This window comes from Saccopteryx bilineata, chromosome 4 (assembly GCF_036850765.1).
Source record: "Saccopteryx bilineata isolate mSacBil1 chromosome 4, mSacBil1_pri_phased_curated, whole genome shotgun sequence".
NCBI classification, from domain to species: Eukaryota; Metazoa; Chordata; class Mammalia; order Chiroptera; family Emballonuridae; genus Saccopteryx; species Saccopteryx bilineata.
Genome location: NC_089493.1, coordinates 25,007,218 through 25,034,090, shown reverse-complemented (window position 1 = coordinate 25,034,090; position 26,873 = coordinate 25,007,218). Strand labels below are relative to the sequence as shown.

Sequence of the window (26,873 nt, the reverse complement as noted above, 5' to 3'; positions counted from 1 at the left end):
GAAATATTTCATACCTGAAGCACAGCCACCTTGAGAGAAGAACATGGTGATGGCTCTTCACAGTCACCTGATTAAGGGGCTTGGGTTTGGTCCAAACTCAGAGGGAAGTACAGCAACACTGAGAGGCACCCCCTACCACACCTGCGTGTGATCACAGCCACGCCTTAGCTTGGCTCCAGCATACATATGAAAAAAGATGACTGTCAGCGCCACCAAAAGGGTGGCAGGCTTGCTGTTGCCAGGTCCGCTCACATGAATCACAATGTCTGCATGAGGTCATGGAATGTTGCCGATGAAATGAAAGTGCTCCTAAGTCATAAAGTTGCAGGCGGGTGGGCATCCTCTGACAGGGCTCCTAGGAATTGAGCTGTACCACTCTTTCAGATGAGTCCAGGGAGTGGCCAGCTCTCCCAGAACTGGGGCCAAATTCATACATGTCCAATTCCCACCCAAGCCCACTCTCCCCAGGGCTTGCTGGGATAGACAGATAAGTACACCCCCATCCACGGGATTTGTCTATTTGAGGACAGAGTGCACAAAGTTTGAGACAGAGGTGAATGGACAGGTGTGCTTCTTAGGGAAGCAGCAGAAAAGTGGCAAGAAGCTGGCAGCAACCCCCGAGAGGGCCCTGGCACCATGGATGATGACGAACCTCTTGAGTCCGAGACAACAGGTGAAAAAGCATCCCACCTCTCACCTTTCAGGCCCTTCCAGGCCTCCTGAGTATAGCACCCAGTGATCTCATGAACCCAGAAACCTGGTGGCCTACTCACTTGGGACCGTCTAGACTTGGGATGACATGCTACAGTGACTTCAGGACTTGCCAAGTAGAGAGTGAGAGATGAATGCATGTTGTGCTGGAATCGGCTCCTACCAGTTCTAGCTGACTTTACATTTGATTTTTTTTGAGCTGGCCAATGTCACGTTGGTAGTTTGAAATCAGCCACGTTAGGAACATTTACACCATTAGAAGTGGCTATCACTACACATTAGGATTTTTTTTTTTTTTTCTGACAAGCCAGTTAAACATTTACCAGCAGCATTCTACTGCTTGGATGGATTTCTAAAATTGTTTGGGTAATGAGGAAATTAAGACTCAGAAAGCCATAACTTTAAAAAAAATTGTTTTCCATTGATTTGAAAGAGAGAAAGGAAGAGAGTGGGGGAAAAGGGAGGGAGGGAGAGACGTATCAACTTGTCATTCCTCTTAGCTGTTCCACTGAGTTGTACACTCACTGATTGCTTCCCATACATGCCCTGACCAGGGTTCAAAGCTGCAACTTCTGGTGTGTCAGGTTGACGTTTCCTCCACTGAGCGCTCCATCCAGGGCCCATAATCCAGATATTTTTCAGTAAATACCTATACTCCGTGGTGGGATTCAAATAATTTAACAACTGGTTCTCTGCCATAATGACCGTTTTAAGTATAAAAAAATATATATCAAAAGGTAGTTTATTATTTCATGCATTTAATGCTTGAATAAGAACAATAAAAGAGGTACACAAAACTAGATTATGTTATAAGGGCCCTGGATGGAGCTTCTCGATTGCTGAATTTTCTGTCTTCTAACTGCCAGACCACTAGCTACGTCATCCCCTTATCACACAGACTTTGTCTTCCAGGCTCGAAAGTCAATGTTGGGGTGTGGGTCTGGGGACAAGGACTAAGAAAGACATAGACTGACATGGACTCATTAGGAACCCCAGTCTTAGAACCTGGGTGGTCAAAGTTTGGGACCCTGCTACGAATGCTCAGCCATCCAAAGATTAGGTGAACTGAGTCCTGACCGGCCGCCTGGCAGGGCAGCCTGGCCTCCCCAAACCACTGCTTCCTGCTGGACATGCTGTGTGACTCTGGGGAACCCCCGTCTGGCCCCAGATCCATGCCTCAGTGGCGGAGGAATCACGTCTACCCAGAGAAGCTCAGGGTGTGTGTATTTCATCAAAGCAATTTTCAGAAGAATTTTCAGAAATAACCCCAGGGAGATTCTGCAAGCCCTTCCTTCTTTACGGCCATAACCCAGACCTGGGGTTGGAAGGAGGAGAAGTAGGTCAAACTCTTAGGACTCTGGTTATCCTTCTGGGTTCCTGGGACAGCTTCTGTTCAGGCTCATTTTACATTTGACCAAGTCACCTGCCAGGCCCCTTGCCTTCCTCAGCATCGCTCATTCCTGCCAGTAACACATCCCTCTCCCCACAGAGACTTTGAACCCCACCCAAAACAGAGGGAGCAAGAAGCCAACGTCCCAGGCAGGCCCAAGTCGGGGACTAGAGCAGCGAGTCCCAGAGCACACAGGGGTGGGTGCAGCGTAAGACCCCTCGGTGACTGGGCTGGAAAGCAGCAGTGTCCACGAGGGAGGGCTCGCAGAACAGAGTGCCCCGGCGTCCTGTGCCACTGCAGCCAGGGCCTGGGACGCAGAGGAGGGAACAGAGGCGGAGTGGGGGGAGGCTCCACCTGAAAGCCTAGGGCCGTGCTTTCCTTCCAGAGGAGACGAAGGCCCAGCCAGCAGCGCGGAGCAGCGATGAGATGCTCTACTGTGAGGCTGAAGCCCCGCAGGTTGTTGATAAAGAGAAGCTGTCCTGGGAGAGTTCAGAGACAGACCTTGAGATTGAAGGTGAGACTGGGCCTTCAGATGGCGGGGGGGCAGCTGGCCTCCTTCCCCGGAAGCTGGAGGGACCTGTCAGCCCAGGGGGCCGTGGCCCTGCCCCGTGGGTCGTCCTGCAGGAGGAAGGAGGCAGCACGGCACATGCTCAGTTGTGGTCTTTAAGGCCGGTGGCAGCAATGTCGCTGCCTTATGCTGTGGCCTGGTTCATCGGCAGAGCTGAAAACTGAACCAGTACACAAACAGGGATTTCTGGCACTCCAAATGTTTCCACGTGTGGCGTCTCGTGTCACCTTCAGCGTCGTCCCAGCAGCTAAGCATTACCTGCCTTGGCAGAGGAGGAAACTGAGGCTTAAAGAGATTGTGTGAGTTCCCCAAGTCCACTGAGAGCTTACTAATATTTGCTGATCCCCAGTTCACCCTGCCCTGCCCTGCCAATCTGCCTCCCACATTCCATACTCTAGGGGCTCCTGAAGTGTTTGTGGCCCATCCTGCATCCACAGGACTGTCCTCTGCTCACATGAGGTCTTGTTCCCCGCTACTTGTGAGCCCCATGACTAATGCATGGGGAGGGCAGTGAGGGAAGACGCTCTGAGCTGCAGCAAAGACTCTGTTACTGCAAATGACACCTCCATCCTCTCCTCCCGCCCCGTTTCCCCAAAGAGGGAAGTGCTACAAGGAACACTCGCGATGCAAGGCGAGAGCAGTCCTGGCCCGTCAGGCTCCACAGGCGGAGGCCAGCCCAGCGCCCCTTCCTCTCCTGTGTTCTGACAGCTGGTGGCAAGCAGTGGCCAGAGTTGGCAGAGATGCAGGGGAGGCTGTTCTGCCCAATTCAACTGTCAAGTTCCTCCTAGAGTCAGTTCAGAACCCCCACTATGGTCCACAGACAACGGGTCCTGCACACAGACCTCCTCCCTGCCAGGCTCTGGGCATCTTGTTACATCGTTTCCAACTTCCTTTCCACTTCAAGTCTGTTGCTACTGTTACCCTCAGCACTGAATTGTACCTGGTTGGAAGATGCTGCAGGTAGAAACCCTGAATGTTTTGTTCGGGACTCCTGCTCTTACTCATGCCCCCTCCTCATGGCCCACTCCCTGCAGGTGATAACAGTGTTATGAGCCGCCTCTAAAATATTTATGTAACCACAGTGGATGCAGCTAGAAAGGGTCAGCTGAATCAAACAGAGCAGAATCAGTGCTAAGTGCAGAGCTGGGGGTTCCCTGCACTGCTTTGGCAAACAAGAACCTCTAACGATTAAATTTGGTGCCAATTCTGCTGAGACTGAAACTCAGGGCTCTGTGGCTCAACTCCGGGTGCCCCTGTAGCTGGTGCTGATATGCTGGGACTGAGGCAGGAAGGGCTTCCGAGGACGGCCTGAGACATGAGCCCAGGTGGGGAGAGCAAGCTGGTGCGAGGCTGTAAGAGAGGGAGAGGGGGGAGCAGAAGCTGCTCACTCACCTCGCGTTGTTTCCCCTATATAACTGTGGTTCTCACTCAGAGGTGATTTTGCACCCCAGGGGACATTTGGCAAAGTGGGATGGGAGGATGCTACTGGCATCTCATGGGTAGAGGCCAAGAATTCTGCTAAAACTCCTACATTGCCTATGACCACCCCCTTACAACGGAGAATTGTCCAACACCAAATGTCAATCAGTAGCACCAGGGCTGAGAAACCCCGTTCTACAACCACTGCGAAGAGAAAGCCTATTTGTGGCTGGGCCTGCAAAATCAGCTTCCTTGTCAAGCTGTGGTCCTATCACCGACAAAACTCCCATTGTCTGCTTTAGAAATGTTTAGGGTGGGTTGGCCAAAGGCCCTGGGACCCGAAGGGAGAGCAGATGCAGGCTCAGACCCCAGCTGGCCGTGGGAAGTCTTGCCATGGACGGGCCTTGCCTAATGAGGACACAGCTGTGGGGGGCATCCAGACTCCAGGCAGGCCCACTGCCCACGGGCCAGGCTGCGCGAAAGCCTACAGAACAAAGGCTCCGAGAAGTTGGAATGAAGTAAAGGCCCTCATTCTGCTAGCTGGCTTTAGCACTGATCAGCTGTGTGCAATCTGAGGCTAGATTTGTCATTAGTAAAAGAAGGATGACAGCCCTTTTGGGAGGAAAAATAACATGCAAGGCTTGGAAAGAGGAAAGCCCACTCGCATGCAAGTTTCCTTGTTTCCGGCTGACTTGGAGGTCTCTCCACCTCACATTGATTTTCCACCTGAGAAGCCCACTCTGTCTTACTTGGGCATCTTAATCTTTAGTCATGCTTCAGTTATGGCTCACCCTTTAACAGTGTTAGCAAACCTACCACCGAAATGAAGACTCCCTCAGCCATCACAGATCACCAGCTTTTTGTCTGTTTGGTTTTTCAGAGCTGTCCCAGCCCAAGAAGGTGGAGTTGGGGCTCCCTCTCTTAGAAAAGCCTGGTGCCTGAACCCAGGGGTCTTACCTCTTCCCCAAAGGGAGACGTCCGAACTCTGGACTTAGAGTTTCCCTTGCCATCACCGGCTGACTTCCCAATGGGGTTTGCCCTCTAACACACACACCCATAAGGACAGATCCTCAGACACGAGCGTGATGACCTGGGATTAGATGATGAGAGATGAGGCGAAAGCAGAAGAGAAACCCCATTTCGTGCATTGGCATCTTTTTCTGCAGATTCAGATAAATTTTTCACTGGACAAAGGGAGCTGTACCTGGAGGCCTGCAGACTGGTGGGTGTAGTGCCTGTCTCCTACTTCCTCCGGAACATGGAGGAGTCCTACCTGAACCTGAACCACCATGGGCTGGGCCCCAACGGTACCAAGGCCATTGCTATAGCCCTGGTGGTGAGCATGCCAGTGGAGGCCCATGAGGCCTGGCAGGGGTGGGGGGGCGTTGACAGGGTGCTGGGACCCAGCGTCAGAGAGACCCCAGGGGACCCTACATTGCATTCTTTATACACACCTTGCACAGGTTCTGCTTGACTGCCAATTTCCCTCGATAGGCATGGACCGCCCATTAGGTCCTGGGAGGGAGGCTATGAGAGATCTGGGCGGAAAGCAAAGGCATCATCAGCCCATGGGCCCCAGAAAAGTGGCTGTGCTGGTTGCTTATTTGAGAGCACAACACAAAATGTCAGCCTGGGTCTCAATGCCAAAGCTCCCCTTTGCTATAAATGGGTTCACTGCTGAGCCGTTTCATTCGATGTCTGCCTTTTGCTACATTATGATTCTTAAGGATCACACTGTAGAGTGGATCATGTTTTCCCATAGGAATGGTGTTCTCTCTCGGCTTGGCATGGGTGAACAAGAACTTGACCTTGAATTCATCATAGCTTTCTATAATTCTAATTGATTATGCACAGAACTGATTTCCATCCCAGGAAAACAGAAAATCTAACAACTGTATGTCAGCACTATATTGTTTGTTCACTTTGGGCAGTAGAGAGAAAGTTTAATTAAAAAAAAGATAAACCACTCACTCATTTTTGCAAATATTACAGCATTTGCATTTAGCTCATACCCATTAAGAAGTTACATAAAATGTGAGCTTGTACTGCTTTCTGGGCAGGGGAGGAAAGGAAGAGAAGTGCAGAGAAAGAACAAAGCCATCCTGAAATTTATTGAGCGTTGAGAGACTGATTAATGACGTGTTAGGAATGCACCATTACCTCCTGAGTTTCATGGGGGGAAAAATGTATCATAATGAAATCCTCTCGGGACTTGGAGCACGTGTTTCTTAGCGACAGCAGTTCCTGTCTGGAGGGGTGTGTGGGGGGGTGTTCTTCCTTGATTCTCTGTATCGCTCATTGGACAATCAATCACTGTGACATGCTAGAGGATGCAAGTTGTAGTCATCTTTTGTACTGTTGAACTTCCCACATGTTGCTTTTACCTGGTGTCGATTAGAGGTGTCCTGATAGCAGGGATCGTATTTCACACCTCTTCACTTCACTTGTATTCCTCTACTGCCTGCTTGGTGTTCATCTTTCTTCCCCAGTGCTCAGCTCAGAGGGTGACCAGTACATACTCGCCCGTGTGAGATGAATGTGCTCAAACTTGGTGATTGGGCTGCCTGCTGTACCACACAGCGTGCTGGTCCCCAGGGTGCCCATGGAAGCAGTCATTTGACCTGTTCCTGGACACGGCTAAACGACACCTAGAAGTCACCACCTGAGCTATCTCCCTTGACTTTGAGCACATTGGAATGTTGCCCATCCCAGAGAGCTGAGACCAGAAGACGTTTCATGAACGCCCTGGGTGGCCCATTCTGCATTGCAGTAACTCGCTATCTCATTCTCCCTTTGTCGGAGGCTAGAGCTGCTTACTGCTTGCTGCTTCTCTCGCTGCTTGGCGTACTTCGAAAATGCTCACAGCCAGAGATGTGTCTGTTCTCTGTGCTTTTCTGCACTGGGAACATGGTGGGGAAGGGAAGGATAGAAACGCTGGTTAGAGCTCACCCCAGCCCCAGCTAACCCCATGCTCCGATGCTGGCCATTCCCTCCCTGTGGGAGTGCAGACTAGCTTGGGTCTAGATATCTATTTAAGATTTAAGTCCAGCCCCTTCCAAACCCAGCTCCTGGGTGTTCAAGAGAGGGGGCAGGTTCTGGGCAAGGTCAGGGAAGTGACTAGGTTACCAATCACCTCTGTCTTTCCCCCTACCCCCACCCCCACCCCTTGTGACTGAAGTCCAACACGACTCTGATCACGCTGGAGCTGGCAGACAATTGTATCATGGAGGAAGGCATCCTGAGCCTGGTGCAGATGATGCGGGAGAACTACTACCTCCAGGAGATGGTACTGTGCCTGCCCCCTGGTTCCCTCCGCCACACCTGGGGTCTCTGAGCCCCTGGAGAGGAGCCCGCAGCCCCGACTCGAGCCCAGCCCAGCCTCCGGGCTCTGGGAAACCTTAAGAAACCATTTCTGTTCGGACCTCATATACCTCTAAATAGATGAACTCAGTTGTGTGTAGTTTCCTTAAAGTAAAATTTAAAAAAAATAAAGACACAAAATAATTTCATAAAATACAATGTACCTGTAGAGAAAAGGATGGTGATGATTGCATAACAATGTGAACATACTAAAGATCACTGAACTCGACACTTAAAAATGCTTTGGATGGTGAATGTTGTATTATATCTTATTTTACCACAATGAAAAAGTTAAACTAGTAGAGGCTGAGATGTATCAAGTCCCTCCCCCTGGCCGGAAAGGACCATGTGCACTTGTCTGCCTGGCATAGCCATGAATCCGTGAATGGAATTTACAAGTGATAATTTACTCTAACCTCATTTTTTCAATTGTTCTGTGCCAAACTGGTGGAATATAGCTGACTTGGGTTTTTAAAAAGTTACAATGTGCTTATCTAAATAAAGCAGCAGAGCTAAATTGGGGGAAGGGGTCACTGAAGCTATCTTCAGAGGAAAGTGCGTCAGCCCCAGGGCTCCCAGCGAGGCAGGAGTAGAACTGGGGCTCCCATCATTGGACCATGCTCATCCTAACCGCCCTTTGACCCCCGGCCCCTCTCCGCACCCTACTCCCTTAGCGCAGGTCTCACATCAAGCCTACCCTGCCACCATTTGTTACTGAGGGTCCTTGACTGGGATTGGTGCCCACATAACTGTTTTCTTGCCTTTTAGAATGTTTCCGACAATGCTCTTGGTTTGGAGGGGGCCAGAATCATCTCACAGTTTCTCCAGAAAAATTACTCTTCACTCTTGAAACTTCAGTTGTCAGGTGAGCCCATGGGGAGAGGAGGGAGAGAACATTAGGGAGGAAGAGGAGAGAAGACGGTGAAGGGCAGAGAGAATCAGAGTGGAACTGAACCAGGCCAGGCCCTCCTGATTTCAGAGACCAGAACACTGTGTCTACCCCCATGCTAGGGCCTTCCCTACGTCCTGGCCCCCTCTCCACGGCCACACCAACACACCGGCTTCCTGGCTTTCCTGGAAAACCCTCTTCTGATTTGTTATGCAGCATTCCTGCCTCTGCTGCAATGTCTCTTCCCCCAGATACTTTGCATGGCTCACTCTCACTTTCTTCAGGTCTCTGCTCAGCCGTCATCTCCTTGGGGGGAATACTCTGACCACCCTGTAGAAGCAGCTCCTCTCCATTACACTATTCTCCCTGCTTGGTTTTCCTTAATTGCATTTCTTACTACCTGACCCCTTATTGTATACCTATTTTTATTAGTTTATTATCTGTCTCCCAGAAAATAAAAAGTCAGTTGAGGATTTTAGTATCTATAGACCTGCCCACGGGTTTGTGGTTTGAGTTAATACTACCTGCAGGATCCGGGAATCCCTAAGGCAAAAAATTCACACACAAAGTGATCCTATGCTGGTAATTCCCTGAACCCTGCAAGAGAAACAAATATAAAAACATTTTTGGAGGAGCAACCCCTTGGCCCATGCTCTATGCTGCTTGGGATTCCCACAGATAAAGCTTTCCTAAAGATGGGCTTGCAGTCCAAAATTGCAAAACAAAGAAACAAACACCTTGAGAGTTATCAGATTCAACAAGTGGCAGCATCAGGCTCTCAAGGATTTCAGAAAATATAATGTTCAAATGTGCATTATACATTGAGTGACCCTATAATGTATCCTTTAAATAGCAGAGGAGCACTATTAATTAAGTGAAACTACAAGCAAGCAGATACCTCACACTCAACTATAAACCATATTTAATATGATTAAGGAAACAAAAAATAAATACATATTTTTAAAAGCTCTCTCCCCAAACAGAAAGAAGTTCTGTTTCTAGAAGAGAAACAAAAATATATAATCATTGAAATTAAAGACTCAATGAATAGATTCAACAGCAAATCAGATATAGGTGAATTCATGACCTAGAAGACAGATAAAAGGATATTTTAGTTATCTTTGTAGTAAAGAAGATAAAGAGATAGAGACTACAAAAGATAAAGAATGTAAAAGACTAAATAGACTCAATATAGCTAATAAGAGTTCCAGGAGGAGAAAAGATCTGGTGAACAACAGTAGCTGAACAAACTACAGCTAATGTGTTTCCTGAATTTCTGAATTCTAAAATTTATCTAATTTTATACATTGACTAGCTTCTGAAGTCACTGTATTGCACCAGTACCACACACAGCCAAAGAAGTGTTTATATTTTGGTGGATGTATTCATTCGTTCATTCATTCATTCATACATTCATTCATTCAGCATTTACTGAGCAGTTGTTATGTGCTAGCCATTAGGTGCTAGAGATACAAAGATTATTAAAGGTTCAAAGAAAAAAATTTAGGGATAAGTCCCTGTGTCATTTATTTCCCAGAAATCTTTTAGACTGCTCAACAGGCAGGGGTTGGGATAAGATAAGGGAGAACTCACCTCAGTTCCACAATTTAAGGGGCACCAAAAAAGATCATGAACTAAGTAAATAATAATACCTTGGTGCAATATTTTTAAAAGTCAAAATTGATATAAAAATAACCTGCAATGAACAAGAATATCAACGCTTTAAATCAGGGGTAGTCAACCTTTTTATACCTACCGCCCACTTTTGTATCTCTGTTAGTAGTAAAATTTTCTAACTGCCCACTGGTTCCACAGTAATGGTGATTTATAAAGTAGGGAAGTCACTTTACTTTATAAAATTTATAAAGCAGAGTGACAGCAATTTAAAGCATATAATAATAATTACTTACCAAGTACTTTATGTTGGATTTTCGATGTTTGGCAAAATAAATCTTTATGAAACAACTTACTTTAGTTAAATCTATCATTTTATTATATTAATATATACTTTGGTTGCTCCGCTACTGCCCACCATGAAAGCTGGAACGCCCACTAGTGGGCGGTAGGGACCAGGTTGACTATCACTGCTTTAAATGAGAAACAGGATCTAAAAGGAACAGATCCATGTGAAATGATGGAGGCTTAGCCAGGCAAGGGCAGTGTCAGAGCCTGCTTTTATTTAAAATTTAAAAAAAAAAAAATTGTTCATCATAGATTTTTTGCATTGGCTTCGATTCTTTTTTAATGTTAAGATATTATTTATTCATTGAGATTACTGAGCTTTTCAGCACCCCTTAGATTTTACACGCAAAGGTGAGCATCTCACTCATCCCCTTCTGGCCTGTCTCTGCTGCTTTGACTACATTAGCATAATTAATAACATTACAGACTTTAGGTACTAGGATAGGGATTGCCAATAATGGGCAGGGTATAGTGTATAGGCTCCTGGAATTCCCTGAACAGTCCCGGCAGAGCAAGAAGGGAACATTAAAGGAGATGGTAAATAATTATTCTTTTTTTCTCCTGTTGCCTTCTGTTTCCATATTTTAGCTTGAAGTACTTGCCACCTTTCCTACCTCTGATTGTTCCAGAGGGAAGGGACTGGCAGCACTTTGGTCTGGGAGGGTAAGGGAGCCCTAGCCTGGAGAGCATTGCTAACCCCCTCCTTCCTTACAGGAAATAACTTCAAGGACGAATCCGCAGAGCTGCTCTGCCAGGCCCTGTCGGTAAGAAGCAGGGGTGGTCCAGTCCAGCCCTGTGGGAGCTGTCCCTGGAGACCTGAGGGACCTGGGCATACCTCTGGGTGTAGGGAAATGAGGCCTCCTGCATGGGTTAGGGAGCTGGTGAGTGTTCGGACTCTGCCGGTCCTGGCAAAAGCCACAGCGAGAGGTAGGGCTGTTTGGATGGCAATAGACTCCCAGGTGTCAACAGTTAAACGGAAAAGGAATGAGAAATGGTCCTCAGTGTGAGAGCCCTAGTCCCCTCTAATCTGGAGATATGGGACCCTCTATCACACAGGCCTAAGATACATGAGGCATTTGCAGTCACATAGAAGACCGGCATTACTTCTTTCTCCACTATTTTTTTTCCCCTCTAGGCCAATTACCTAATTAAGGAAATGGATCTCAGTCACAACCATTTCTCTGATAAGGGAGGGGAGGTCCTGGGACAAATGCTAGGTGAGTCCCCACGGAGGGAGGGGCCAGCAAAGGAGAGGGCCTTGGCAAACAATCACTTGTCAGAGCTGCCTCCCCTGTTCTTGCTACTGAGTGTTCTCATTATAAAAGTGACGTAAGCCACACCCGAAATACATTTTCAACGTGAGAAGTAAAGCTTCAAGATGATTAGAAGAGCATATAAGAGAAATCATCGGCTGACCTCAGGGAGGCTAACGATTTTTACACACACAGAGTGAGTATCAACTGTAACCCAAATGATTCGTACATTTGACAACATTAGGTTAAAAGCCAGGGACGATAAAAGACATTGTGTGGGGCAATGCCAAATGCCAAGCGACAGTCGAGAGTAGATATTTGCAGCACGTGTATAGTGTAAAAGATTACTGTTCAGAATGTTGATAAAAGAGCCTGCAGATCAACTAGACAATGAGAAACACTCTCCCCCCCCAAAAAAAATGGTCAAGGCACATGGACAGTAAAAAAAGAGAGCCAACATCCAACCTCTTTAGTAATTAGAGAAATACCATTAATAACACAACAGAAAGATTCCCCTTTGTCATCTACCAAAGCTGCAATGTCTTCAGTCAGAGGATATGCAGTGCGGTGAGCACAAGGAGGAATGGGAGCACTCAGCAGCCGCTGGCTGAAGGCACTTTGGAGAGCAGTCAGGCAGCAGGCAGTAAAATTGGAAGTAGTGTATAGACGCGAGGATGCAGCAGTTCACCCCGACGTGTCTCAGAGAGGCTCTCTCTGTCACAGATGTCTAAGGAGGTTCATTGCAAACTTGTTATAAAAGGAAAAGATAGAAAGAATTGTTCTAAATGTTCTCCCCCGGGGGGAAAGGAGTAGATAAGGGGGGACAGTCTTCGTGGTGGGGGTGGGGGCTGCTGATGCAGGTGGGGTGGTGAGAGAACGCCTCATAGGGGAGGTGGCTTTCTGTTGAAACCTGAGTATGATTGAAGAAACAGCCGAGCTGGGTTCTAGAAGCTCAAGCACGCCAGGCAGAAAACACAGAGCGTGGTGTGTTTGAGGACCAGGAGGCAGGGGGGCTGGAGCAGAGTGGACAGCAGAGGAGTTGGCAGGAGAAGAGGGCGCTGAGGGGGCCTGCAGCCTCTCGTGCCAGTCTCTGTGGGTTTGTACAGGCACGAAGTCTGGATTGTATTCTACATGTGATGAGAAGCTGTTGAAGGGTGTGAGAGTGGGGAATGACGTGGTTTGATTTGTATGGTTTCAGAATTTCTTTATGAAGAATGCAACTGAGGAGAACAAAAATGGAAGGAGGGAGGCCAATTAGGAGGCTTGTGTGGTTGTCTGAGCAAGGCAGGATAAGAGCTAGGGCTCAGGGGGCAGGTGGTGAGGGAGCAAGTGGAGGGACTCAGAGTATACTCTGGAGGTAAAGCCAAAAGGACTTGTTGACATGAAGAATGTGGGAAAGAGAAAGAGACTTGTGGGGGTTATTTTGTTTTAGATACTGGTCGGATGGTGATGTCATTTACTTAGATGGAGAAAACTCAGGAAGTCACAGGTATATAGGGGCAGGAGTTAGGAGCCAAGATTTCCATCTGGGCCATGATGCCATCTGACACGTACATGGAGATGTCAGTTTGCTATATGAGTTTAAAGCTTGGTCAGATCTAGACAAATACATTTGGGAGCCAAAGGCATATAGATATAGATATATTAAAAACATTGGAAAGGTGGCCCTGGCCGGTTGGCTCAGTGGTAGAGCATCGGCCTGGCATGCAGAAGTCCCGGGTTCGATTCCCGGCCAGGGCACACAGGAGAAGCGCCCATCTGCTTCTCCACCCCTCCCCCTCTCCTTCCTCTCTGTCTCTCTCTTCCCCTCCCGCAGCCAAGGCTCCATTGGAGCAAAGATGGCCCGGGCGCTGGGGATGGCTCCTTGGCCTCTGCCCCAGGTGCTAGAGTGACTCTGGTTGCAACAGAGTGACTCCCCGGAGGGGCAGAGCATCGCCCCCTAGTGGGCAGAGCGTCGCCCCTGTTGGACGGGCCGGGTGGATCCCGGTCGGGCGCATGCGGGAGTCTGTCTGACTGTCTCTCCCCATTTCCAGCTTCAGAAAAATACAAAAAAAAATAAAATAAAATAAAAAACATTAGAAAGGTGAAACTGTCTAGGCAAGGAGCATAGATGGAGTTGAGCAGGTGGTTATTACGCTGATTCCTGGGCCACCCCAATATTTTTAGGTGTCACGGAGGGGGAAGAATGAGCCTGGGAAGGAGTGATCAGTCCAGTAGGAGGGAAAGTGAGGCATAAAAGGGGCACACGAGGGAGTATTTCAAGGAGAAAGTGGTTAGCTATGTCTAGCGTTGTTTAGACGCCAAATCAGATGAGTCCCGAAATGTGACCACGGGACTTGATAACCTGGAGCTAATTGGCGACCTTGGCCAGTGCTGTGTTAGTGAAGGGCATGTGTATGGACCCCGACTGGGGAGGGTCGCGTGGACTGAGTTGAAAATGGGAGGCAGAGAAGAGGAAACAGCAACACAGGCAACCCAGAAGCTCTGCTGAGACAGAGAGATGGCAACAGGGAGGACAGGAAGGTCGTTAAAGACGGAAATTACTGAGAGAGAAAAAGAAGAAGAAACTGATGATGCAGAAGGAGGAGATACTCGGAGGAGCAAAGACTTTGAAAAGGCGGGAAATGATGGCATCTGGAACAAAAATGGAGGGGTCACCTCAGAGAGCAGCAGGGACCTTGCATTCACTGTAAGAGGCAGGAGGCCACGAGTAGGGGTGTGCGGGGAGTCAGGCAGACGCGGGGAGGGTGAAGCTCGCCCATCTCACTGCTGCCCCAAGTACGAGGCAAGATCTCCAGCTGAGGGTGGGGCACCGGCCAACAGGCGCAAGCAGAGCAGAGCCGAGAAGGTACCAGAGAACCTTGAGGAGGCGAGGAGCAGAGTGTGAAAGAATTGTTGGGCAGTCGGAGTCTCTATTCAAAAACTTACTTTCAAACATTTTTAAGCTTTTAACTTTTAAAAACATAAAATTAAAGTGAGACAACATTCCGTTTTCAATGGTAATTATCCTACTGCATATACAGCTTTTAAAATAATTGTTATTAAAGCTACCCGATATTAAGGGATTACCATGTGGCAAGCCCTGTGCTGAGTCCTCACGACAACCCACGCAGAGGTCACTGCAGTAGCTCCATTTTACCAGGGAGGAAGCTGAAGGCCGGGAAGGGTAATCTGCTGCCCAAGGCCACACGCAAGAGAGTGGTGAAAACAGAATTAAAGTTGAAATTTTGTGGCCATTTAAGAGATGCAGGCGCCTGACCTGTGGTGGCGCAGTGGATAAAGCATCAACCTGGAATGCTGAGGCGCCAGTGAAAAACCCCTGGCTTGCCTGGGCAAGGCACATATGGGAGTTGATGCTTCCTGCTCCTCCCCCACCTTCTCTCTCTCTTTCTCCTCTCTAAAATTAATAATAATAATAAGAGAAATGGAGGCATGCAAGGTATAAATAAGTGAGGGAATTGATAAAGAAGAGGAAATAAAGGTAAAAGAAGAATGAGAGAGAGAGGAGAGAGTCTGTTCTCAAATACTATACGGTGTCGTGTACTTGACTGAAAATGCACTCAAGGTTGGCACGAGACAGAGCCGTGATCAGTACACAGTACGCTGTCTATTTAGAAAACAAAATGAAAAAGCAAGATAGGACAAGGCGGCGTCCTCCTGAGCCCGGGCCTGAAGGCAACGCCTTCCGTTCAGCAAAACATCAACAGTGCCCCAGCGTCCGCTTCGGCGGTGTCCCCGGCATAGCAGTGCGTACGCCTTCCGTTCAGTAAGACATCAACAGTGCCCCAGCGTCCGCTTCGGCGGTGTCCCCGGCATAGCAGTGCGTACGCCTTCCGTTCAGCAAAACATCAACAGTGCCCCAGCGTCCGCTTCGGCAGTGTCCCCGGCATAGCAGTGCGTACGCCTTCCGTTCAGTAAGACATCAACAGTGCCCCAGCGTCCGCTTCGGCAGTGTCCTCGGCATAGCAGTGCGTAACAGTGACCATGGGTTTAAGTGGGATGTTTCCCCAACCCTACGTAGCATGGAAGCAAAAGCATCTTTAAGTTAAAAAAAAAAAAAAAAGTGCAATTTCTATGCACACCTGGCTTCTGGACAAGCCTGCTTGCTGCCTGACTCCTTGTCTCCATGTCAACCATGTCAACAACATCACGTGATGTGGTTGCGCGTCACAACCTCCCTGTGTAAACACAGCCCATTTTCCAGCCTATCTCCATCTACTTTAAGGGTTGCATAGTATTCCACCAGATGGATTCTATGATCCACGTTACCCATCTGTGAGTCCCAAGCTTTCCTTTTATTTTATTTTATTTATTTATTTATTTATTTATTTATTTTTTTTTTTGCATTTTTCTGAAGCTGGAAACGGGGAGAGACAGTCAGACAGACTCCCGCATGCGCCCGACCAGGATCCACCTGGCACACCCACCAGGGGGCGACGCTCTGCCCATCCTGGGCGTCGCCATGTTGCAACCAGAGCCACTCTAGCGCCTGAGGCAGAGGCCACAGAGCCATCCCCAGGCCCGGACCATCTTTGCTCCAATGGAGCCTTGGCTGCAGGAGGGGAAAAGAGAGACAGAGAGGAAGGCGCGGTGGAGGGGTGGAGAAGCAAATGGGCGCTTCTCCTGTGTGCCCTGGCCAGGAATCGAACCCAGGTCCTCCGCACGCTAGGCCGACGCTCTACCGTTGAGCCAACCGGCCAGGGCCCAAGCTTTCCTTTTAGAAGTGATGCCACGGCAAACGTCTACAAGCGCAGAGTGCTTCCCGCACCATCTCCTTAGGAAGAGTCTCAGAGGCGTTATGCTGTGTGATAGGGTACACACTTTCACAGGACAGCATTTGTGACCAGATGATATTCGCCAAACAGATCATATTGCTTTGCTCGCCACCGGGAATATATGAGTATGCCTACTTTACTTCATCGTTGGCAACGTTGGAAAATCATCTTACGACTCTGTATTTAAATGAGTAACTGAAAAATGTTTTACTTTTCATGAGCATTGAGTGGTCCTCATCCCCAATGGCATGGGTATCTGCCAACCCTGAGAGTGGGTTCTCTGGGGATGCTAAGTTAAGCCCCCTTCTCCTCCAGCCCTCAATGTAGGGCTCCTGTCGCTGGATCTGAGCTGGAATAACTTCCGCTCGCAGGCAGCTGTGGCCTTGTGCACCGGCCTCCGGGTAAGGCGCTCCCTGGGAGTGGTGCATTGAGCCCTGGGGAGGGGATGCAGCAGAGGCCCCCGCCCGGCCATCTTGAACTTCTTCCTCATGGTCACCATTGGTGTGGGTATACAGAGCTCTCATCACGTGCTCTCCAAATTGGTCGCCTCTCTCCCACAGTTCCTGGATGCACGTTATTCTTTAGCATAAATTCTATTTAGAGAAATTCACCCTGCTAGGGCCTACGTGGCATTTGGGGGGGGCACTTCAAGAGAGCAGTTTAATTATGGAGAAAGGAATGACCAGAACCCCAAGGGAATGAGTCTCAAGAATACCTGAGACTCTCGGCCCATCTGGGAGGGGTCTGGCGAGCTCTGGCAGTGATCTCTCCCCTGGAGACCACTGAGCTCCCGGTCTGGGTGCCAGCAAGGGTAGAATGCAGCCGCGGTGCTGTGCTCCTCTCCCCTCTCCCTGGAGGCCAACGTGACCCTGAAGAAACTGGATGTCTCCATGAATGGCTTTGGGAACGAGGGCGCTGCGGCCCTGGCAGAGGTTCTCAGACTCAATGGCTTCCTGGCCTACCTCGACGTCAGCAGCAATGACATCAGCAACGACGGGGTCTCCAAAATCAGCAAAGGACTCGAGTTCAATGAGAGCCTCAAAGTTCTAAAGGTACAGTCTCTGCCTAGCTAGGGATGGGCCACTCTGTGTGTGCACTGTGTGTGTGCACGTGTCCACGCGTGCATCCATGTATGTATTTGGGCATCGTGTGTGTATGTGGGTGTCTACGTATGTTGGGATGAGGGCAGCGGGGTGATGGGACTGGATATTGCTGGAGACAATCGCTGGGAACATTGGCCTCATGTGTCACATGTGCGTCCCTTCCCGGCAGTCGTCTGCTGCAAACCCGAGGTCACCCTCCGCCCTTCCCTGGTGCACGCACAGCAGTCATCTCCTAACTGGTCTTCCTTCCTCCCATGTGGGTCTCCTTCAGGTTCTTGTGTTTAAATCTGACTTACACCCCCATCTACCCTCCTCCAGCTTAGACCCCCCCCATGGCCTTCTGCTGCTCAAATCCTGTTCTCTCAGCCTTGTGCGCCTCTCCAGCCTCAGTTTACCCCATGCTCCCACCCGAGTCCTCGGGGTCTCCTTTCACCTCCTTGGTCCTGCTGGGCCCCACTCACACCATCCTGAGCCTGCAGCGCTCTCTCCCTGCTGAGGGCCTCCACGTGCCGTCATCGCCACCTGCCTCAGAGCACAGCTGGGGCAGCAGTTCCTCGGGGACCCTGCGGGAGCCCCAGCACCCTGTTCAGCCCTCCACGCAGAGCTCACCAGAGTTTCTCTTTATCCTGTCACGTGAATGACCGCCTGCCTTTGACCAGGGTGAGAGCTCCAGGAGAACAAAGACTGTGTGTGTGGCACTGCCCATTATTATACCCCTAGCATCGTGCTGGGCATTCAGTCGGTGCCCAGTGAATATTTACTACATGAATGAATGAGCACATATTTCATTTTAAGTTAATTTGCCTGTAGGTGCAAATGTATACCATAGGAGCCTCGGGGAAGCCAGAAAACAGACGAGAGACGAGGCTCCCCTTCTGAGCTCCTACTATGAGCCAGGTCCCCTAGCAGGGGCTGTGCCTCCTTACTCACAGCCTGACCCTGCAAAGTGGGCTCCATTAGCTCCACTTGTCTGGCAAGCAGGCTGAGCTATGTGGCTTGTTCGGGCCATGCTGCCAACAGGAGGTGGAGAGAAGTCAGCTCCTCCTGGCTGTTCCACTGCAACGCTGATTCCCGCCAGATGTGGGGTGTGGAGGGGGGGGCGCACAGAGGTGAGGGCGCCGGTGGAGGAGGAATGGCAGTCACCGGTCAGTGAGGATGAGCTGCTGTCTGAGAAGACAACCACCTCAGAGCTGCTGAGGTGACCAGAGGAAGTCGGATTCTGACCAGCGGAGGGAACACAGTGACTGGACACCGACCAGACCAGACAGCCATCTGGTGACTAGGAGAGCTGAGACGCGAGCCCAGCTGGAGCAGGACCACGGCTAGTTAACTCAGAGAAGAGGGACTGACCCAGCCTGCAGGTGACTCAGCCTCAGTGGCCGACGAGGCCAGGGGAAGCTCAGAGAAGCTGAACTGGGAAAGACTAAATGTTGCCTCGGCAGAATGTCGGCAAAGGTCTTTCCTGGTTAGTAGGTTCTAGGGGGATTGAACAATTTTTTTCTACTTCCTTTAAGTTTTTTTGTTCTACAGTGACCATGTATAATAAATACCTTTTAATTTTTTTAGTGTTTTAAAAGTGAGAAACAGCTTAAATTATAACAGTAAGGTCATAGGCGGAGGCCACATCAACTCTGCCACCGGAATTGTTTCTCTCCACAGCAAGCCCAGCCCTCCTTTCCCTAATCTTGGGAAAATAATTCCCCTGGGAAGTGAGTCAAGCAAAGAACTGCGGATGCTGAGCCCTCTGAGGGCAGGGCTCACGTCTGTCTTTTCTCATTGAAATGCCTCGGAGCCTGGGAAACAGCGGACACATAGTAGATGCTCAATGAGAGCTTCGGCCTGCCTCATTGTGAAACCACCCAGCTGGACGCCTTCAATAATAACAACATTCACTGGCTGCTTACCAAGCGCTCTTTTGAATGCTTTGCTGGAACTGCTTTATCGCATCCTCAGAGCAGGCACACAGTGGTCGTGGAATTAACACAAAGCCAGAAAGCTAGTAAGCAGAGCCACTGGACTCCATGTTCCCAGCTGTTAGCCTCTGTACCACACCCCAGTGGCTCCCAGCACTGTTGGGATAATGCCCTGAGCACTTAGCTAAGCCCACAAAGCCCCGTGTGATCCAGCCAGCTCTGTGGCCCCGTTCTCTCCACTCCTGGTCACAAGGCATTCGCTCTTGCCCAAGCACCTCTGCTCCTGGGCACTTGCTTACCCTGGTCTTCTTTGCTGCGTCTTATTTTCTCCTCTGGTTCTGTCCCCACCCTTCTTCTGCATACTCACTAATCCCCATTCATTCTGCAAGGCTTTGCTCAAGTGTCCCCTCCTCTGTGCTAGAGGCCCCTTTTCTTGCTCCTGTGATATAAGTGTGCAACCTGTGATATAAGGCCCCCAACAAATGTTTGTTGGATGGATGAAGTGATGGAGGGAGGGTGGGGGGAGGGAAAGATGAACAGTAAGATGTATAGGCAGATGGATGATTGGATAAACAGATGGACAGGGAGACAAATGCTTTATAGGAAAGCCTGGGTAGAAAACAGATTGTGATTTGATGGGAAGAAATGGAAGCCGTGCTCTGAACCAGCCACTCCTGCCCCCACCTCAGCCTCCTCCTGTGTCTCCCTTCTTCCCACAGCTTTTCCGAAACCCTATAAGCATGGATGGGGCTATGTTACTTATCCTGTCCATCAAGAAGAACCCCAAATCCAAGATGGAAAACCTTGACATTTCCGTAAGTAACCCCAGTGGTAGCTGCTCACGCCTGTTACCATGCCCACACGGTGTCAGCGCCATCCCTCACAGGCCTTCACACAAATGCACCATGAAAAGGGCGCTCCTTGGGGGGGGTCAACTCTGCCCCCTCCAGGGGTCCTTTCAATAGAAGTAGCCATTCAATCAACGGCATCGAGGTGTGCAGTCACCAACCAGATCCTGGGAACCCAGGACCCGCGCACCTGAGAGCGCCTGGAAAGAGGCAGGAAGACCCCCGGACAACACTGGCTGCGTCAGCTCTGCCGACGGGTGGCCTGAGTCCCAGGACGGTTCTAGAATCACTATCTGAGTGGTAAAGCATGGACAAACGTGTATTTTCATTTCGTAACTCAGCCTGCTCTACCCAGAGCAGTATTTGACAGTTAAAAAAAAAAATCTCTTGATGGACGAGAGAAGCCTGAGGAAGTGACTCCATTCTACCAGGTACTCTTGCCTGAATCAGCCGATAATAACTGTATCTATGCTGTTGATCATTTTACACTCCCTTTCTTCCCAAAGTGATTTTATATGTGCCAGCTGATTTGATCCTGCTCTGAGAGGTAGTCCCAGAGCTGCTGTAGCAAAGTGCCATGAATTGGGGGGGGGTTAAACAATAGAATTTTATTGTTTCACGGTTCTGGAAGCTAGAAGTCCAAGATCAAGGTGTTGGCAAGGTTGGTTCCCTCTGAGGGTTATGAGGGCGAATCTGTCCTCTGCCTTTCTCCTAATGTCTGCTGGCTTTCCTCAGCTAGTCAGTGCCTCACCCCCGTCTCTGCCTTCGTACCCACCTGGCATTCTCCCTGTGTGCTTGTCTGTCTCTGTATCCAAACATCTCCTCTTTATAAGGACACCAGTCATGTCAGAGCAGGCTCACCCCAATGACCTCATCTTAAATCAACGACCTTATTTCCAAATAAGGTCGCATTCACAGGTACTAGGGTTAGCACTTCAACATCTCTTTTTGGTGGGGACACATTTCAACCCATAACAAGAATTTTTCCTCATTTTCCCATTTTATATATAAAGAAAGTACAACAGAGAGGTTAGGTCACTTGCCCAGGAGCACACAGCAAGGAGTAAACCCAGGGCTTCTGCTTCCTACTCCATAGAGTTCTTAGAGAAGGTATGGTGGTACATTTTCTTAATACCACACAAATATGAGGTTTTGCTAAGATCTGAATGTCTTGCAATTACATCAGTGATGCTGTTTTGAATATTTCAACCGAAGCTTCTTAGAACTGAATGATAAGTAAGTTTTTAACTTAATGTTTGCCACGAGTTATAAAACATTATCAACACATACCTACTTTCTTTTTTTTTTTTTGCATTTTTCTGAAGCTGGAAACAGGGAGAGACAGTCAGACAGACTCCCGCATGCGCCCGACCGGGATCCACCCGGCACGCCCACCATGGGGCGAGGCTCTGCCCACCAGGGGGCGATGCTCTGCCCATCCTGGGCGTCGCCATGTTGCGACCAGAGCCACTCTAGCGCCTGAGGCAGAGGCCACAGAGCCATCCCCAGCGCCCGGGCCATCTTTGCTCCAATGGAGCCTTGGCTGCGGGAGGGGAAGAGAGAGACAGAGAGGAAAGCGCGGCGGAGAGGTGGAGAAGCAAATGGGCGCTTCTCCTGTGTGCCCTGGCCGGGAATCGAACCCGGGTCCTCCGCACGCTAGGCCGACGCTCTACCGCTGAGCCAACCGGCCAGGGCACCTACTTTCTTTTCACCGTGTTCCCTCACCCTTTGCTCCCTGTCCCAGCCCGGCTCCTTGTGCTCCGGAGTCCCTCTCCTCAGAGGCCTTCTCCCACCCTAACCCCCCAGCTCTGACCTCGCAGCCCACAAGGCATCTTAGCTCCCACCTGCCCTGCCTCTGAGTCTCAGCCTCAGGCCCAGACTGTGAGATATTCGGTGTCCCCTCCCACGGAACCGGCTGGAAGGTATGGACCCGGGCACTACCCTGCGGTGTCTAAGGGAATGCTGGAAATGATGCTGCTCAGGCCCGGATGGCATATAAACCCATGAGTCGGAATCACACTGCCACTTAACAAGCCTCCCAGAACCAATGAGTCTGAGCTGCCATAACGCTAAGTGGTGTTGGAATGCCTTCGTTGGAGATGCTTCTAGAACTTTCTCTAGACTATCTACAAAGGGAAGAGGGTAAGTCATCAGCCCTGAAGCCTGGGTTTAATTCTTTGAAAGGCAAAAGGTACTCAGAACCACATCTGAGGAACGAAGCAGGTTGACCGAACCCGTGGAGGCCAGGTTTGATGGAATGCTATTTCACGGAACACGCTCTCTCCTGCGGCCTGTGGCCCAGGTCCAAGGGCTCTTCCGTAAGGGAGTTAGTTCCCAGTACGTTCTGAGCCGTGCCCAGATGGTTGAAATGAGGGGTCCTCTTCCAAAGCACCTGCTCTGAAGACCAAAACTGGTGTAGAAATGGACATTTCACGGCATTCGTTTCGGGACCAGTCTCGCAACCCCATCGCTGGGTCTCATCCGTCACACAGACGCTTATGCTTGCCACCAGAGAGCGGAGCCAAGATGACAGTATGTGACGAGCTCCCAGCATGCAAATAGAACAGCTGATCAATTACCTTTACAAACTAAACCTCCACCTAGGAGCAGCACTGCAGAACAACCTGGGAAAGACGAGACCCTCTGACTTTGGCTCGAGTGGTGTGGGCAGGGGAGTGGCACAGGGGTGGTGCCCTGCCCAGGACAGGTCTCTTCTCTCCCGGCCTCAGAATGTCCTGGTGTCGGAGCAGTTCATGAAGACGTTAGACGGGGTGTATGCCGTCCACCCACAGCTGGACGTGATCTACAAGGCAATACAAGGTCTCTCTGTCAAGAAAAACATCTTCCAGTGGACGAACCCCATGAAACTGATCCAGGTAAGCCCCTGATTTTCTCTCGCACCGCTCAGGGACCCCTGGACAAAGCTGTCCTTTGATTCTAATCAGCAACCCAAGAGTCTCCCCTCCCCCAAAGTGTCTGCACAATCCTTTCCTACAAGGAATATCTCAGACATGGACTATTCCCCATGGTTTGGGGATCCCTCAGCAGGAGGGTGTGGGAAGGGCTTGGATCAGGATGCTTTCTGTCAATCGGGCTCCTCCCCTTGCTGTTGAAGGGCCAAAGGCAAGTCACTGAAGCTTTCTGTGCCTCAGTCTCTTCACTGTAAAATGGGTATTAAAATGTACACATCCTAGCAGGGCTGCTGTGAAGATTAAATTCTATATAATATACATGAAATGCTTAGAGCCATGTCTGGCATGTAAGCAGGCTCTTTCCAATAGCGGGTGAGGATGCTGAGATGCCCCTGTGGTCAGCACAGCTATTTGGTGGCTTCAGCTAAAGAGGGACCCTCGAGTCCTTTCTATCTAGCGGTAACCTGGCTTGAGTCTTAGGTTGTCTCTGGGAATCACAGGAGGCAGATGGAACAGTGAAAAATATCAGAGGCCATTAGAGCTACTAAGGGATATTAGAGCATCTCTGGTCTAACCACCTCAGAGTAGCAGCCAGCCCCAAGCCTGGTATTTCCGCTGCTGGCAGTCACCCCAAAGTTCTAGAAGGCAAAGGGGTATCTAGTATCTTTATATAGATACTTTATAAATGCTTGACCTCGGGTGGAACCAAGGGGAAACCTGATCTGCAAGGGAAGCAGGAAGGGAGTTATCTGATGCACAGTGGGGGACCTGCCCCTTGTTTAAAAGAGCACAGAGAACCAACCTGCTAGTCACATGTGCAATGCAAAGCAGTCCCTCTCCTCGGGAGCCAACAATCTGGTTTGGAAAACGGGATGGAATTAGAGGTCATGTAGGATTGGGCGAAAGAAAAGCATGCCTTCTGGCAGAGATGTGGTTAGGGAAGGGTCTGGAAGATCAAGAAGGATTCGGGTGAGCAAAGATACTGAAAAAGGACCCCAAAAGAATATGTTAACAATACTGGCAAGGTTTTCACAATGTGTTTGTAGAGTACATTTCATAAAATAGTATGCACAATAGAAAAATGATGGGTAGATGAGAGATAGATAGATAGATGGATAGATATGGCCCTGGCCGGTTGGCTCAGTGGTAGAGCGTCGGCCTGGCGTGCAGAAGTCCTGGGTTTGATTCCCGGCCAGGGCACACAGGAGAGGCGCCCATCTGCTTCTCCACCCCTCTCCCTCTCCTTCCTCTCTGTCTCTCTCTTCTCCTCCCACAGCCGAGGCTCCATTGGAGCAAAGTTGGCCCCGGGCAGCGCTGGGGATGGCTCCTTGGCCTCTGCCCTGGGCAATGGAGTGGCTCTGGTGGTGACAGAGCGACACCCCGGATGGGCAGAGCATCGCCCCCTGCTGGGCGTGCCGGGTGGATCCCGGTTGGGCGCATGCGGGAGTCTGTCTGACTGCCTCCCCGTTTTCAGCTTCAGAGAGAAAAAAAAAAAAAAGATAGATAGAAGATAGATAGATAGATAAACAGATAGATAGAAAGATACACATCAAGATGTTACCTGTGGACGGTGGGATTGGATTTATAGGTTTTCATTTCCTTCTTTCCACTAATTTAAAATTACCTTACAATGTGAGTGGGTAACATTTTTGAAATGAAAACAATAAAATATTATTTTTAAAGTACTCTAATGCAGTACATCTCCATACAAGCATTTGTGTGAAATGATGAGAGTTAAAGGAATTCTGAGAGCCAGTCCCACCCAGCACACAACATGGCTGTGGTTTGGTCTTCTGGACTTTGAGCTAACAACAGCCCGCCCACCATCCACGGTGCACCATCTGTACTGGCCTTAGTAGAAGCGATTTCAAAACTAAATAATACATGTAGATACGATCACTGACCTAGTACCTCGATGCAGGGGGCCTTCACAGCATCAGTCTGTACAGGACCCTTGATCCTGAGTGACTCTAACAGCGGGGAGACTCAAGCTGCTGGATCTGCCTAGTCACACTGTCCCTCAGCCCGCTAGGTCCGGGGCTGGGCCTCCCTGTGCTGGGCGGGGCAGGGTGGGAGGAGAGTTGATACAGATGTTGTAAGGTCAAGCGTTTGCTCCTGGTGTCTCCTGCTCTCAGAGCTATGCAGACCAGCATAACACCACGGTCTTGGACTTCTTCAAGAGCTTGACCCCTACAGGAATGATGAAGATGCCTGTGGACGAGTTCTGGAAAGCCATGGTACAGGTGTGCTGATCCCTAGGGGCCGTGGGCCGTGTGTGTCTGCCTGTGTACGTGTGTGAGCATGTGTGAGCGTGTGTGTGTGCACGTGTGGTGGCCTGGAGAGCAGGTACGCTGAGAGCACCATTAACCTCGCGTGTTCCGTCCACCCTTCAGCAGAACAAGGTCGCCCTCAGCCGGTTCCAGCTCAGGGAGCTGATCAAGCGGCTGGATGACAAGACGGGCACGGTGAACTTCAGGTCAGCACGGGCCCAGCGGCCGGTCCCCATCCAGCTTCTGTCCCGGGCGGGCCCTTGGGTCTGTACAAGACACGCTGGCTGGGCTGGCCTGAGTGCCAAGGAACACCCTGTCTTCATTTTATTAGGTCCGACTTCCCCTGCTCGCGAGCTGCCTTTGCCCCACCGCAGGGCTGGCCCCACTGTTCACCCTCCTTCCCGTCTCCCGTTGGTTCACTCAACCAGGCTTCAGCCTCAGCCTCGTGCTGCTGGCTGGGCCAGGTTCTGGGGACACAGTGCTCACAGCAGGTGGAGCAAATGGTTAGGCCCTGGCATGGTGAAACGGGTACTGGGGCACATTACTGGTACCACGGTAGCCCGAAGAGGAGGTATCACTCAGACAGGGGTTGTCACTTAGACACAGAGGAGAGGTCAGAGGGACTGAAGTGAGTGCTGGGCACGGTGCGCTGGGGAACCGCGGTTCACTCAGCTCCGCTGCAGCTCAGGGAGTGACACGGCTTGCGACTCGGGCTGAAGTCTTTGAAGAGATAGGAAACGACTGTGCTAAGAGTAATAACGATAACCAACACCTGTGAGTCTTTACCACCTGCTAAGTGCTCTGCCAGTCACCAGCCAGGCACAGGTGCCCGAATTCTCACGGCGCCCAGTGGTGGTGCTGGTATCACCCCCGTGCTGTGAACGGTGAAGCCAAGCTTAGAGGAGGAACGCGCAGGGCTACGTGCTCACTGAAGGGGGCAGCAGCGGCCCCAAAACCTGCCCCACCGTGCTGGACATCCTCGCCACGGCCGCAGGGAGGGGCAGAGTGACCCATCTGCAAACCCTGCTCTTAGTAAGGGTGTAGCCATTCGCAGAGTTCTCAGTCTCCAAGCCTTTAGAACGGGGTGGTAACCACAGCACCCAAGAGGGTTTTGTAAGGATCAAGTGGGGACAGTGCACGTAAGGAGCTGTCATCCAGCAGGGGACCCCTCGAGGATGGCTCAGACTTGTACACCATCCCCCCAGCACCCGGGCCTCTGTCCTGAACCTCCCACCTGCCCTCCCAAAAGTGGGGCCTTTGGTGCCTTGGCATGCTGGTGGAGAGGGCCCGTGGCAGGGATCAGAGAGCAGGCTCCAGGTCCAGCAAACCCTCCAGCTTTGTGAGTGAGGTCACGTGGCCGTCAACAGGCAGTACTGGGGTCTGGGTCCCTGAGTCTCAAGAACTGATTTGGGGGGGCTCTTGTGAGCATGTCACATTGCCCCCGAGATTGCACCTGAAGCTCAATTCACTCTGACTGAAGAGCAGAGTTGTGGTTTTCAT

General features: G+C 50.3%; 1 protein-coding gene across 3 annotated transcripts; it reads left to right on the top strand.

The window, feature by feature from the left end:
* Window positions 1-636: 636 nt before the first annotated feature.
* LRRC74A (leucine rich repeat containing 74A) lies at window positions 637-26,125 on the top strand. Of its 3 annotated transcripts, none has more exons than XM_066273650.1 (13): window positions 637-673; window positions 2,487-2,615; window positions 5,255-5,424; window positions 7,267-7,374; window positions 8,217-8,313; window positions 11,014-11,063; window positions 11,435-11,516; window positions 16,643-16,728; window positions 17,203-17,379; window positions 20,063-20,158; window positions 22,921-23,067; window positions 25,239-25,346; window positions 25,497-26,125. In XM_066273650.1, exons 1-13 carry the CDS (start codon window positions 637-639, stop codon window positions 25,971-25,973), a joined length of 1,764 nt encoding a protein of 587 aa, XP_066129747.1. In that variant the 3' UTR covers window positions 25,974-26,125. The 3 variants fall into 3 exon arrangements, with proteins under 3 accessions (XP_066129747.1, XP_066129746.1, XP_066129749.1); XM_066273649.1 differs by having other exon boundaries at window positions 17,185-17,379; XM_066273652.1 differs by lacking the exons at window positions 11,014-11,063; window positions 11,435-11,516 and having other exon boundaries at window positions 17,185-17,379.
* Window positions 26,126-26,873: the final 748 nt, after the last annotated feature.